This window comes from Pan troglodytes, chromosome 18, assembly GCF_028858775.2.
Source record: "Pan troglodytes isolate AG18354 chromosome 18, NHGRI_mPanTro3-v2.0_pri, whole genome shotgun sequence".
In the NCBI taxonomy this organism is placed as follows: Eukaryota; Metazoa; Chordata; class Mammalia; order Primates; family Hominidae; genus Pan; species Pan troglodytes.
Genome location: NC_072416.2, coordinates 48079180 through 48094615, shown reverse-complemented (window position 1 = coordinate 48094615; position 15436 = coordinate 48079180). Strand labels below are relative to the sequence as shown.

At 44.6% G+C, this 15436-nt stretch overlaps 1 protein-coding gene across 1 annotated transcript in view; it reads right to left on the bottom strand.

Annotated features, from left to right (window-relative positions):
• Positions 1-8777: 8777 nt before the first annotated feature.
• Positions 8778-15436, bottom strand: part of HEATR3 (HEAT repeat containing 3) — a 48742-nt gene continuing 42083 nt past the window's right edge. The window contains exon 15 of the mRNA XM_024349826.3: positions 8778-8945. Within this exon, the coding sequence (XP_024205594.1) occupies positions 8850-8945 (96 nt within the window). The 3' untranslated portion in view covers positions 8778-8849. The remainder of the gene's footprint in view (positions 8946-15436) is intronic.

Below are 15436 nucleotides of genomic sequence, written 5' to 3'. Positions count from 1 at the left end.
TAGCAAACAAAGTGGGCCAATGTTATAATATGTTACCAGTCATAAGAGTGCCCTGTCTATGTGCATACACATCGTCTATCTCTAGAAGGGTATACAAGGAAGTAACAGAAGACCAGGGGAGGAAAACTAGAGCATAAGAAATCCATGAAAAATTGAGACTTTCACTTTACACTCTTCTGAACTGTTATTTATTTATTTATTTGAGACAGGGTCTCTCTCTGTCACCCAGGCTGGATCTGCAATGGTGTGATCATGGCTCACAGCAGCCTCCAATTCCTGGACTCAGGCAATCCTCCCACCTCAGCCTCTTGAGTAGCTGGGACTACAGGCAAGCACCACCACATCCAGCTACTTTTTTTTGTCGTTTTTTTGAGACGGAGTCTCGCTCTTTCGCCCAGGCTGGAGTGCAGTGGCATCATCTCGGCTCAATGCAAGCTCCACCTCCTGGGTTCACGCCATTCTCCTGCCTCAGCCTCCCAAGTAGCTGGGACTACAGGCGCCTGCCACCATGCCTGGCTAATTTTTTTTGTATTTTTAGTAGAGATGGGGTTTCACCGTGTTAGCCAGGATGGTCTCGATCTCCTGACCTCGTGATCTGCCCACCTCGGCCTCCCAAAGTGCTGGGATTACATGCATGAGCCACCGCGCCCAGTCACTTTTTTTTTTTTTTTCTTTTTTCTCATTTTTTTGTAGGGACGAGGTCTTGCTCTGTTGCCCAGGCTGGTCTCGAACTCCTAGGCAAGGAGGGAAAAATAAGGGAAAAGCTTGGCCCCCTTGTTTTGCATTTTACCTTGGAAAAGGCCCTCATGGCTTGGCTTGACACATGTCTGGAAAAAGAATTCCTAAAACAAAGGAAATTTTTTTAAAAGAGGAAAATAAGAATTTACCGTTCTGCTGCTTTTGTTGTTGTCATTTGTTTTGGGGTTTTTTTTTGAGATGGAGACTCACTCTGTCACTTAGGCTGGAGTACAGTGGCACAACCTCAACCCACTGCAACCTCTGTCTCTTGGGTTCGAACTATCCTCCTGTCTCAGCATCCTAAGTATCTGGGACTACAGGTGCATGCCACCATGCCCAATTAATTTTTTTTGTATTTTCAGTAGAGACGAGGTTTCACCACGTTGGCCAGGCTGGTCTTGAGCTCCTGAACTCAAAAGATCCGCCTGCCTCAGCCTCCTAAAGTGCTGGGACTACAGGCGTGAGACACGTGCCTGGCCCTTTTCTGCTTCTTTGTGATGTAGTCAAAACATAACGTGCTATTGACTCTGAAATTCTTTGTTTTTTGGGGGGAGGCCAAGGCAGGAGGGGCTCCGCAGGTACTGGATTACAGGTGTGAGCCACTGCACGTGGCCTGAATTTCGTTTTTACTCTATAAATGTATCACTTAAACATCCACCCCCAAAACCAAATGGCTCCTATGACTTCCAATTTCAAGTAAAATCCCTTCTTCAGCACTTACTCCTTTACTTGGCGCTCTGCCTTCCCCATCCGGGAAACACCCTTGTCTGTTGCACCTGCCCCGTAATCCCCCTCCAGGATGTTTTGTGGTGAGCGCCTTCAACAAAAGAATAGCTACAGAATTAAATGTGTTTGGAACCACATGCACATCGTGCTTTGACTACCTCACAAAGGAGCAGAAAGGCAAATTCTGTTTCCAGTAATGTGCAAAGTCAAGCCACAAGGACCTTCTCTGAGGTAAAATGCAAAACGAAAGGGCCAAGCTTTTCCCTTATTGTGATTGTGTAACCAGCCTAACAGACATTTAATTTGAGAAAAAATTTGAATAATAATATGGAGTTACCCTGGAGTTTTGGGATGGTCTAAGAGTAAGCTTTGAAAAATGTGGCCAAAATGATTATAATCAGGGTGGGGGGAGCAATTTCTGTATTTATTTGGCTGACATGAAAAAAAAAATCCAGCTGAAAATCTGCAGGCTGACAAATGGACAGAACCCATTACAGAGCAAGAAAAACTGAGTCAGAGAGGACAAGCTAGAGCTCTGGGAGGCCACACACCTTGTGCCAGAAATCGAAGCTGCCAAGCTTATCACTTACAAACCTTGTCATATCATGTTAGTGGGACGGTTTCAAATGGATAGCCCCTGATCTGTTTTGAAACTAGCCAATATAGCTGGGTGTGATGACTCACAGCACTTTGGGAGGCCAAGGCGGGTGGATCACTTGAGGTCAGGAGAACGAGACCAGCCTGGACAACATGGTGAAACCCTGTCTCTACTAAAAATACAAAAGTTAGCCAGGTGTGGTGGTGGGCGCCTATAATCTCAGCTACTCAGGAGGCTGAGGCTGGAGAATTGCTTGAACCTGGGAGGAGGAGGTTGCAGTGAGCCAAGATCGTGCTACTGCACTCCAGCCTGGGCGACAGAGCAAGACTCCATCTCCAAAAAAAAAAAAAAAGAAAAAAGAAAGAAACTAGCCAATATAACCAACTTAAAATATAATGGAAGTCATTTCTCTTAGGGCTATAGAGAATATGTGAGACACAGTGAGTGGACTGTTTCTTGTGATCACATCTTATTTACCTTCAGTAATTAGCAAGGGACTGTGACCACAGCAATACAAGATTATTGACCTGTTCAAAGTTCTAAAACAGGACCTGAAAAACACAACCATAATTAATGTTGAATGATTAATCAACATCTATGTGTTGATGGCTGAAAAACCTTGAGTTATAAGATATTATCTCTGTCTAGCTTTTTAAATCATAATTAATTAGTTTTTTTGTGTGTGTGTATGTGTCTGTAAGACATTACAATTTTGCCTAGCACAGTGGTGAGTCCCTATAGTTCCAGCCACTCAGGAGGCTGAGGCGAGAGGATTGCTTGAGTCCAGGAAGTTCAAGACCACCCTGGGCAACATAGTGAAACTCCATCTCAAAAAACAAACAAAGCAGCTATAAAATATTGCAATTTCTCACAGGTGACACTATGGCTACGTCTGCTTGATTATTCAATCTGTTCAAGCCGGACAAGTTGTCAACGTGGCTACAAGTTCATGACTTTGGATCCTATGAAGATCAAAAGTTATGCTTAGGCCAGGCATGGTGGCTCACACCTGGTAATCCCAGAGCTTTGGGAGGTCAAGCTGGAAGGATCACTTGAGGCCAGGAGTTAGAGGCTGCAGTGAGCTATTATTGCACCACTGCATTCCAGTCTGGGTGACATACATAAATAAATAAGGTGGCACACAGCCTCTTGGCCACAATAACATCCTTTTCAAGAAATATCTGGGTACTTGACTAAATAGCTGTCTTTGCCCTTCATTCATTCATTCATTTATTCATTCTACCAATATTTAACACTGGGGTGCAAGGAGGCATAAGTAAGGACTGTTACTCACAGTCCGGTGGTCCATGGGTTTGTGGGTGTGTCTTCTAGCCAATGTGTCATTGTAGCCAAATCTTTTCTTAATTGGTTGGAGTGCGAGCTCCTGGAGAAGAGACACAAAGGATGGGTAACTCAAGTGGGGAAATTGGTGTTCCTGGAGCAGAGAATCCTGGTGCCACATCCTCAGATTCCCAAGTGATGAGAAGGAGGAAAGAAGAATGATCAGGAAGGATCTATCTCAACATATTTCCTTCCTTCTTTCCTTCCTTCCTTCCTCTTTCTTTCTTTCTTTCTTTCTTTCTTTTTCTTTCTTTCCTTTCTTTCTTAGATGGGTCTCTTTCTGTCACCCAGGTTGGAGTGCAGTGGTGTGATTTTGGCTCACTGCAGCCTCTGCCTCCTGGCCTAAAGCAATTCTCCCTCCTCAGGCTCCCGGGTAACTGAGAATACAGGCACACGCCACCACACCTGATTAATTTCTTTGGTTATTTTTTTGTTTCACCATGTTGCCCAGGTGGGTCTTGTACTCCTGGGCTCAGGTGGTCCACCTACCTTGGCCTCCCAAAGTGGTGGGGTTACAGACGTGAGCCACCACACCCAGCCCCTATCTCAACACATTTCAAAGAACAAAAATCACACATCCCTCCCATCACTCCTTTGTTTGTTTGTTTGTTTGTTTTTTGGAGAGAAAGAATTTCGCTCTGTCAGCCAGGCTGGAGTGCGGTGGCATGAAATCAGCTCACTGCAGCCTTGACCTCCCAGGTTCAAGCGATTCTTTCACCTCATTCTCCAAGTAGCTGAGACTACAGGTACATGCCACCATGCCTGGCTAATTTTCTTGATTTTGTTATAGAGACAAGGTCTCACTATATTGCCCAGGCTGGTCTCAAAGTCCTGATCTCAAGCAATCGTCCCACCTCAGCTTCCCAACGTGCTGGGATTATAGGCATGAGCTACAGTGCTTGGCCCCTTCACTATTTCTTTTTCTTTTTCTATTTTTTTTGAGACAGAGTCTCACTTTGTCACCCAGGCTGGAGTGCAATAGTGCATCTCGGCTCATTGCAACCTCTGCCTCCTGGGTTCAAGCAATTCTCCTGCCTTGGCCTCCCAAAGTGCTTGGGATTACAGGCATGAACCACTGCGCCTGGCCCTCCTTCTAGCTATTTGAAACTATAGAATATATTATTGTTAACTGTAGTCATCCTATACAGGTGTAGAACATGAGAAATTATTCCTCTTATGTAGCTGAAATTTTGTATCCTTGACAAATATCTCCCTATCCCTCCATTCTCCCTACCCTCCCTAGCTCCTAGTATCCTCTGTTTTACTTTTTACTTTTATGAGATCAACTTTTTTTTAGCTTCCACATATGAATATGGAACATGCAGGCTGGGCGCAGCGGCTCACACCTATAACCACAGCACTTTGGGAGGCCAAGGTGGGTGGGTCATTTGAGGTCAGAAGTTTGAGACCAGCCTGACCAACATGGTGAAACTCTGTCTATATAAAAATACAAAAAAAAAAAAAAAAAATTAGCCAGGTATGGTGGCACGCACCTGTAGTCCCAGCTACTTGAGAGGCTGAGACACGAGAATCGCTTGAATCTGAGAGGCGGAGGTTGCAGTGAGCCGAGATTGCACCACTGCACTCCAGTCTGGGCAACAAAGTGAGACTCTGTCTCAAGAAAAAAAAAAAGAAGAAGAAGAAAAAAAAGAATGTGAACATGCAGTGTTTATTTAACTTTCTGTTCCCTGCTTATTTCACTTAAAATAATGTCCTCCAGTTTGATCCCTGTTTCCACAAATGACAACATGGCTGAATAGTATTCCATTGTGTAAATATATCACATTCTTTTTATCCATTCATCTATTGTTTCCAGATGACTGGATAAAGTTAATACCATATCTTGGTTGATTCTATATTCTGGCTATTGAGAATAGTGCTGCAATAAACAAGGGGGTGAGATGTCTTTTTTTTTTTTTTGAGATGGAGTTTCACTCTTGTTTCCCAGGCTGGAGTACAATGGCGCGATCTCGGCTCACTGCAACCTCTGCTTCCTGGTTTCAAGTGATTCTCCTGCCTCAGCCTTCTGAGTAGCCGAGAGTACAGGTGCACACCACCACGCCTGGCTTATTTTTGTATTTTTAGTAGAGACGGGATTTCACCATGTTGGCCAGGCTGGTCTCGAACTCCTGACCTCAGGTGATCCGCTGGCCTCGGCCTCCCAAAGTGGTGGGATTACAGGCATGAGCGACAGTGCCCAGCCAAGATATCTTTTTGATATACTGATTTCCTTTCTTTTTAATAAATATCCAGTAGTGGGATGGCTGGATCATATGGTAGTTGTATTTTTAGTTCTTTCAGGAACCTCCCAACTATTCTCCTTAGTGGCAGTACTGGTTTGCATTCCTACTAACACTGCATGAGTTCGCTTTTCTCCAGATCCTCACCAGCATTTATTATTTTTTTGTCTTTTTGGTAATAGCCATCCTAGCTGGGGTGAAATGATGCCTCATTATGGTTTTGATTTGCATTTCCCTGACGATTAATGATTTTGAATATTTTTCTCCTATATTTGTTGGCCATTTGAATGTCTTCTTTTGAGATCATTTGTCCTTTTTTTTTTTTTTCTTTCGAGATGGAGTTTTGCTCTTGTCACCCGGGCTGGAGTGCAATGGCGCAATCTCAGCTCACTGCAATCTCCATCTTCCGGGGTCAAGCGATTCTTCTGCCTCAGCTTCCCAAGTAGCTGGGATGACAGGCGCCCACCACCACACCAGGCTACTCGTATTTTTTAGTAGAGACAGGGTTTTACCATGTTGGACAGGCTGGTTGTGAACTCCCGACCTCAGGTGATCTGCCTGCCTCAACCTCCCAAAGTGCTGGGATTACAGGTGTGAGCCACCGTGCCTGGCCCTCGTTTGTCCATTTTTTAGATTGGAATTTTTTTTTTTTTTTTTTTTTGCTGTTGAGATGTTTGGGTTTCTTGTGTATTCTAGATATTCATCCCCTACTGGATGAGTAGTTTGCAAATATTTTCTCCCAATCTGTTGGTTGTCTCTTCACTCTGTTGATTGTTTCCTTTGCTGTTCAGAGGCTTTTGAGTTTGATATAATCCCATTTACTTATTTTTGCTGCCTATGCTTTTTTTTTTTTTTTGACAGGGTCTTGCTGTGTTGCCCAGGCTGGAGTGCAGTAGTACAAAAGGCTCGCTGCAGCCTCAGTCTCCTGCTGCCTGTGCTTTTGAGGTCTTATTCATAAAATCTTTTCACAGACAATGTCCTGAAGCATTTCCTGTCTATATATTTTCTTCTGGTAGTTTTATAGGTTCCAGTCTTACATTTAGTTCTTTGATCCATTTTGAGTTAATTTTTGTATAGAATAAGAGGTGAGGGTCTAGTTTAATTCTTCTGCATGTGGATCTCCAGTTTTCTTAGCACGACTGATTGAAGAGACTGTTCTTTCCCCAGTGAGTATTCTTGGCACCTTTGCCAAAAATCAGTTGGCTGTAGATAAGTGGATTAATTTCTGGGTTCTCTAATCTGTTCCATTGGTCTATGTGTCTATTTTTATATGTCAGTACCATGCTGCTTTGGTTACTACAGTTTTGTTTTTTTAAATATATATATTATATATATATGTATATATATACACACACATATGTATATATATACACACACACACACATACATATATACACATATATATATTTTAGAGTCTAGATTTTTCTTTCTTTAGACAGAGTCTAGATTTTTTTTTTAAGACAGAGTCTTGCTCTCTTGTTGTTGCCCAGGCTAGAGTGCAGTGATGTGATCTTGGCTCACTGCAACCTCCACGTACTGGGTTCAAGCGATTCTCATGGCTCAGCCTCCTGAGTAGCTGGGACGGCAGGTACATGCCATCATGCCCGGCTAAATTTTTTTTTTTTTTTGAGATGAAGTCTCACTCCGTTACCCAGGCTGGAGTGCAGTGGTGGGATCTCAGCTCACTGCAACCTCCACCTTCCAGGTTCAAGCAATTCTTCTGCCTCAGCCTCCCTAGAAGCTGGGATTACAGGTGCGCACTCCACACCTGGCTAATTTTTGTATTTTTAGTAGAGATGGGGCTTCACCCTGTTGGCCAGGCTGGTCTCGAACTTCTAACCTCAGGTGATCTGCCTGTCTCAGCCTCCCAAAGTGTTGGGATTACAGGTGTGAGCCACCGCACCTGGCCAGGAGAATTATCTTCTATCCTAAGGCAAGAAATCTAATATAATTGCCCTATACATTGACAAGCACTACTCCACAGGTGTGACTAATAGAACTCTTACACACCCAGAATGTAAATTTATGAACTTGCATATCTTAGACACACACAGAAAGACATTTCCCCTACTTCAAAGAACAACTTGAATATAACTTAAAAGCTGGGCATCGTGGCTTATGCCTGTAATTTCAGCACTTTGGGAGGCCAAAGTGGGTGGATCATTTCAGGCTAGGAGTTCAAGACCAGCCTGGCCAACATGGCGAAACCCCATCTCTACTAAAAATACAAAAATTAGCTGGGAATGGTGGCACATGCCTGTAGTCCCAGCTACTCAGGAGGCTGAGGCAGGAGAATCGTTTGGACCCAGAAGGGGAAGGTTGCAGTGAGCCAAGATTGTGCCACTGCACTCCAGCCTGGTGACAGAGCAAGACTCTGTCTCAAAAAAAAAAAAAAAAAAAATTAAAATTAAAAAATTTTAAAACATTGCCAGGAGTGGCTGTGGGCACCCATAGTCCCATCTACTTGGAGGCTGAGGCAGGAGGTTCTCTTGAGCCTGGGAGTTTTTGAGGCTGCAGTGAGCTATGATTGCACCACTGCACTCCAGCCTGGGTGAGAGGGAGACTTCAGCACTAAAAACAAAACAAAACAAAACAAACAAAAAAAAACAAAAAACAGAACAAAACACACACTCTCTCCCTCTATCTGTCTATCTATATAACTCAAATATGTCTTGCGTTGCCTTGAGTTCTCCCAAGGTTTCAAGTGCAACCAGTCGTGTGGGAGGTAGGTAATCCCAAGAAACACCAGTGGGCAGAGGGGAATTCCAGTAGGGAAGGGATGGGAGCAACAGTGGGTGTGTTTTCCAGCAGGGTCCCCTGGGAGCCTCTAAAACCTGATCTGCTAGAGAACTCTGGGAGCCAATGTAGAATGCGCATCTGATCCTCCTGCCTAAGGGGCAGGAGTGTGGGACCTTTGTGCACCTCCACCTGTCAGTCATCCATGGAGGGATTGGGGCAGGTTAGTCCACTCCCTGCACTTCTGACCTGTCATTCTGTGGCAAAGGAGTACCTGGGGGCTCAAGGAAGTCCTCAGGCAGGGAAATACAGTGGGTGGCAGCTGGAAGTCAGGCTGGTGTCACCAGAATGTCAGGATGAGAGCAGGAAGGCGGGACTCCAACTGCACAGGCCACATTCTCTTCCTCAAGCTTCTACGTAGGCTTTAGTGCCTCTTTTCTCCTGTTTCTTTCAGAATTCATTGGGCGGTGTCATCCCACATACCACAGAGATTTCTCAGGCTTCTCATTCTTGTCAGCAAGTCTTGGAAGGCAGGAAGGGACAGGGACTTTCTCACCTTCCAGCACCTGCAGGGAACCAGCGTGGTGAGCGCTGAATCACGTGTGGCCTCCAGATACCCAGTGACCCATTCTTTCTAAAGCCCTCTTTAAAGCAAGGAGAAAATCCAGAACACAAGAGGGATACTCAGGTTTCTGGTTCTTATTTTTCTTTCCAAATGTAAAGAGAAGAAATCTAGGCCGGGTGCAGTGGCTCGCGCCTGTAATCCCAGCACTTTGGGAGGCTGAGGCAGGTGGATTGCTTGAGCTCAGGAGTTTGAGACCAGCCTGGGCAACATAGTGAGACCTTGTCTCTACAAAAAAGTACAAAAATTAGCCGGGCATGGTGGCACGTGCCTGTGGTTCCAGCAACTTGGGAGGCTGAGGTGGGAGGTTGGTTTAAGCCGGAGGTTACAGTGAGCCAAGATCACACCACTGCACTCCAGCCTAGGTGACAGAGCCAGACCCTGTCTCAACAAAACAAAACAAAACTTTTCTTAAAAAAAAAAAAAAAATAGAAATAGGGTCTTGCTGTGTTGGCCAGGTGGCCTCAAACTTCTAGTCTCAAGCTATCCTCCCACCTTGGCCTCCCAAAGTCCTGGGATTACAGATGTAAGCCATCATGCCCAACCCAAAATACTTTTCAAGAATTATCTTCTAGGCCGGGTGTGGTGGCTCATGCCTGTAATCCCAGCACTTTGGGAGGCTGAGGTGGGTGGATCACCTGGCATCAGGAGTTTGAGACCAGCCTGGGCAACATGGTGAAATCCCATCTCTACTAAAAATACAAAAAATTAGCTGGGCATGGTGGCAGGTGCCTGTAATCCGAGCTACTTGGGAGGCTGAGGCAGGAGAATCGCTTGAACCCAGGAGGCTGAGGTTGCAGTAAGCTGAGTTCGCGCCATTGCACTCCAGCCTGGGCAACAAGAGCGAGACTCTGTCTCAAACAAACAAACAAACAAAAACAGAATTCTCTTCTAATATTGTTTTAAGTGTTCATCATGCATGGGTATTACCTGTTTTATTAAACACAACTTTAAGAAAATAGGAAGTATACCTTCTTTCAATACAGCAATGGAAAATGTCATCTGAAATTTTCAGAACTTATTTTACCTTATTATTTAAGGTGAAAGTGACAGATCAAAAGTGAACATTTCCATATCTTTCATATAGCTTTAAGGCTTTTTTGGTAGGTTATGAGAATATTTTGTCAAATTGTGAAATGCTTTAAATTTATGTGCAAATTTTCATGAAAGTAATTGTGCAATATGCAGTTGTCTATTTCATTGCAGGGTGTAATGTTTTAAAGACTCTAATGATTTTAAACTTAATTTCCGTTTTTGTACATTCATCTTTGAAAGAAAAAAGGAGGCTAGACGTGGTGGCTCATCGCTGTAATCCCAGCACTTTGGGAGGCTGAGGCAGGTGGATTGCCTGAGCCCAGGAGTTTGAGACCAGCCTGGACAACAAAGGGAGACCCTGTCTCTATTTCTTTTTTATTTAAAATTCTTTTAAAAAATGAAAAAAAAAATGAAGGTGATTATTTGAAACAGCTTTGTGAAAATCACTTCAGCTCCATGTTCTGTACCTGTTCCACTATATGTAATTTAAAATCTGATGGGCCTAAAAGCAAATCCATTATTCCTTTATTTATCTATGTATTTTCACCGCAGCCTCAAACTCCCAGGCTCATGCAATCCTCCTGCCGTGGCCTCCTGAGCAGCTGGAATCACAAGTGCAAGCCACCACGCCTGGCCATTATTCCTTTAATGCAAGAACATTCATTCAAAAATATCTTCATTTCAGGCCAGGTGCGGTGGCTTACACCTGTAATCTCAGCACTTTAGGAGGCCGAGGTGGGCAGATCACCTGAGGTCAGGAGTTCGAGACCAGCCTGGCCAAGATGGTGAAACCCTGTCTCTGGTAAAAATACAAAAATTAGCCAGGAGTGGTAGTGGGCACCTGTAATCCCAGCTACTTGGGAGTTTGAGGCATGAGAATCACTTGAACCTGGGAAGCAGAGGTTGCAGTGAGCTGAGATTGTGCCATTGCACACCAGCCTGAGCAACAAGAGCGAAATTCCATCTCAAAACAAAATTTAAAAAACTTCTTATTTTACTTGAATAACTAATTATCTTTATGTTAAATAAACTCGTGATATTGGTTCCCACAAATGAGAGTAGAAAAGTGTTTTTCCTGGTTTCACTCTCTTTTTTTTTTTTGAAATGAGGACTCGCTATGTTGCCCAGGCTGGTCTCAAACTCCTGAGCTCAAGGAACCCGTCTGCCTCAGCCTCCCAAAGTGCTGGGATTATAGGCATGACCACTGCACCTGGCCCTGGTTTTGCTCTTACCAAATGGAAGAAATTGAAGATAGTAGATTCTTTATTCAAAAAGAATGTGTTCTTTTCATGGGCAAGCATACATTGCTGAAAATGTAAAAATTTTAGGGCAACTGTGTTCTCATAATTAGGACTCCTATATAAGAGCAGGAGGGATAAAAATACATTTAAGCAAACTCTTGAAACCACTTGTTTATAATTTCTCACTGCACAGAATAAAATGACTCAAGTTAATTCTGTTCACTAAAAGAAGAAAATGCTCAATTAAGTGGACCAAAATAGTCCCAATTAAAGATATACATTTCTCTGATGAGCAAAAATTGAGAATCTTCCATGATATGAAGACGTAACTTTTTTTGTTCTTAGATAAATTAATATGTACTTTTAATTCACAAAAGGGACAAGATAAAAATAACTTTAGGCCAGGTGTGGTGGCTCACGCCTGTAATCCCAGCACTTTGGGAGGCTGAGGCAGGTGGATCACTTGAGGTCAGGAGTTCGAGACCAGTCTGGCCAACATGGTGAAACCCCGTCTCTACTAAAAAATACAAAAATTAGCCAGGTGCGGTGGTGCGTGCCTGTATTCCCAGCTGCTCTGGAGGCTGAGGCAGGAAACTCACTTGAACCCCAGAGGAGGAGGGTGTAGTGAGCTGAGATCACGCCATGGCACTCCAACCTGGGTGACAGAGTGAGACTCCATCTCAAAAAAAAAAAAAAAAAAAGATAAAAAGTGCATTAAAACTAAGACCTTGTTAGACACAGTGGCTCATGCCCGTACTCCCAGCACTTTGGGAGGTGGAGGTGGGTGGATCACTTGAGCCCCAGAGTTTGAGACCAGCCTGGGCAACATAGCAAGACCCCGTCTCTACAAAAATAAAAAAAAATTGATCTGGGCATGGTGGCATGTGCCTGTGGTCCCGGCTACTTGGGAGGCTGATGTTGGAGGATTGCCTGAGTCCAGGAGGTTGAGGCTGCAGTGGTCCATGTTCATGCCACTGCACTCTAGCCTGGGCAACAGAACAAGACCATGTAAGATTTTGAAGCTCTTGATTGTGTATGTGTGTGTGTAAACCAACAGAAGCAGTAGGCAGGCTTTGAGGTTTGGGAGTAAAGAACCCAAAAACTTCCTTAAAAAGGAAATTAAGATTTCGTAGGAAAATGCTTTCTCACCTCAAACTACAGGTGTGTTCTACCTACCTTAGGCCTTGCTTTCCATCTCAATAGACCACTATTCAGTCCATTCCCTAAGTGGGAAACCCAAGCATCATCTTAGCATTTTCCTTTGCTCCCTCTTCCAAATCCTCTGCATCACCAGTTCATCCATTTATGCAGGAGGAGGACATTAGCAATTGTGACTCCTTCCTTCAGCTGTGGCTGTCTCTTTGTTTTCTCCTTCATACGTTTCTCTGAAGACTGCTTTGACTTCACCGGCTCCATTTCCTCCCATCTCACACTCCCCCAACTCCCTCCAACCTGACTTCTGACCTGCTCACCATGGAAACATCCCCTGCTAAGATCCCCAGTGATATCCATGCCTCGAAACCAAGAGACATCCCTCATCCCTCCTTGCATCTCTCAACTGCATCCATGCTCATGGCCCCTTCTTCCTTCTGAAGCCGCTCCCTTACTTCTTTTTAAATTTTTTTTTCTTAAGACAGGGTCTCACTCTGTTGCCCAGGCTGGAGTGCAATGGCACAATCTCAGCTCACTGCAACCTCTGCCTCCCATGTTCAAGCAATTTTCGTGCCTCAGCCTCCCAAGTAGCTGGGACTGCAGACGTGCGCCACCACACCAGGCTAATTTTTTGTATTTTTGGTAAAGACGGGGTTTCGCCATGTTGGTCAGGCTGGTCTTGAACTTCTAGCCTCAAGTGATCACCGGCCCTGGCCTCCCAAATTGCTGGAATTACAGGCATGAGCCACTGTGCCTGGCCACTCCCTTACTTCTTGACTGCACTCTTCTGTTTTTTTTTTTAGAATGTATAAAATGAGGCCAGGATCTGTGGCTGTGGGACACCTGTAATCCCAGCACCTTGGGAAGCAGAGGCAGGTGGATCACTTGAGGTCGGGAGTTCGAGACCAGCCTGGCAAACATGGTGAAACCCCATCTCCACTAAAAATACAAAAATGAGCCAGGCATGGTGGCACATGCCTATAGTCCCAGCTACTCAGGGGGCTGAGGCAGGAGAATCGCTTGAACCTGGGAGGTGGAGGTTGCAGTGAGCTGAGATCATGCCATTGTACTCCAGCCTGGGGAACAAGAGAGAAACTCTGTCTCAATCAATCAATCAATAAAATGTATAAAATGTAGAGGCGGGGTCTTGCTTTGTTGCCCAGGCTGGTCTCAAACTCCTGGCTTCAAGTGGTCCTCCTACCTAGGCCTCCCAAAGTGCTAGGGCTACTGGTGTGAGCCACTGCACTCAGCCTTCTGGTTCCTTCTACATCTCAGGGGACTCCTTCTGTGTTTCTTTTCAGGTTCATTCTCCAACCAGGCCAGCACTTACTAGATTTCTTCACAACTTCGTCTCAATCCTCCTTATTTTCTCTTTCTAGCTCTTTCTAGACCAGTAGTTCTCAAAGTGTGTTCCACAGATCCTTTTCGGGGGGGCTCATGAGGTCAATACTGTTTTCACAATACTAAATGTGACTTGGCTTTTTTTGCTGTGGTGGCACACTGGGGCTGTGGACACTAAAGTGATGGGATGAAACTGCTGGTGTCTAGTATGAATCAGGGCATGGGCACCAAACTACTAATTATCACTGCATTCTCCCCAATCACGCACTTATAGGAAAAACAAAGCAAGCTGCACCCAAGACTGTAATTGATGAATTAGTAAAAAACAAATAATAATTTATCAAACTTTGACTCTTGAGTATGTCTTTTTCCATATAGATACTCGTTATTCTAGCACCATTTACTGAAAAGACTATTGTTTCTCCATCGAGTTAACTTGGCACCTTAGTGGAAAATCAATTGATCATATAATTATGGGTCTATTTCTGGACTCAATTTTGTTCCATTGATCTGTATGTCTTTACTTATGCTAAAACCAAACTGATTTGATTGCTTTAGCTTTATACACAGTAAGTTTAAAATCAGGTCGCATGACGCATATGCACAGCCAAACACACCCAGGTCAGCTCCCCACCTTTTGTTTTTTTAAGACGGAGTCTCGCTCTGTCGCCCAGGCTGGAGTGCAGTGGCACAGTCTCGGCTCACTGCAAGCTCCGCCCCCCAGGCTCATGCCATTCTCCTGCCTCAGCCTCCCAAGTAGCTGGGACTACAGGTGACCGCCACCACACCTGGCTAATTTTTTTTGTGTGTGTATTTTTAGTAGAGACAGGGTTTCACTGTGTTAGCCAGGATGGTCTTGATCTCCTGACCTCATGATCCACCCACCTCGCCCTCCCAAAGTGCTGGGATTACAGGTGTGAGCCATCACGCCTGGCCAGCTCCCCTTTTTTTTTGAGACAGAGTCTTACCACCCAGACTGGAGTGCAGTGGCGTGATCTGAGTTCACTGCAACTTCCGCCTCCCATGTTCAAGCGATTGTCCTGCCTCAGCTTCCCAGTAGCTGGGACTACAGGGACATGCCACCACATCCGGCTAATTTTTGTATTTTTAGTAGAGACAGGGTTTTGCCATGTTGGCCAGGCTGGTCTCTAGTGATCTGCCCATCTTGGCCTTCTAAAGTGCTGGGATTACAAGTGTGAGCTACTGCGCCCAGCCTCCAACCGTTTTTTTTTTTTTTTTTTTTTTTTTTAAGAAAGGTTTTGCACTGTTGCTTAGGATGGAATCATGATTCACTACAGCCTCAATCTCCTAGGCTCAAGCCATCCTCCTGCCTTAGCCTCCCAAGTAGCTGAAACTACAGGTGTGCGCCACCAAGCTCAGCTAATTTTTTTTATGTTTAGCAGAGACAAAGCTTCCCTATGTTGCCCAGGCTGGTCTCAAACTCCAGAGCTCAAGTGATTCACCCGTCTTGGACTCCCGAAGTGCTGGGATTACAGGTGTGAGCCACTATGCCTGAACAGCGTATATTTCTTTCTTTCTTTTTTTTAACAGAGCTCACTCCGTTGTCCAGGCTAAAGTGCACTGGTGCAATCTTGGCTTATTGCAACCTTCACCTCCTGGGTCCAAGTGATTCTCATGCCTCAGCCTCCTGAGTAGCTGGGATTAC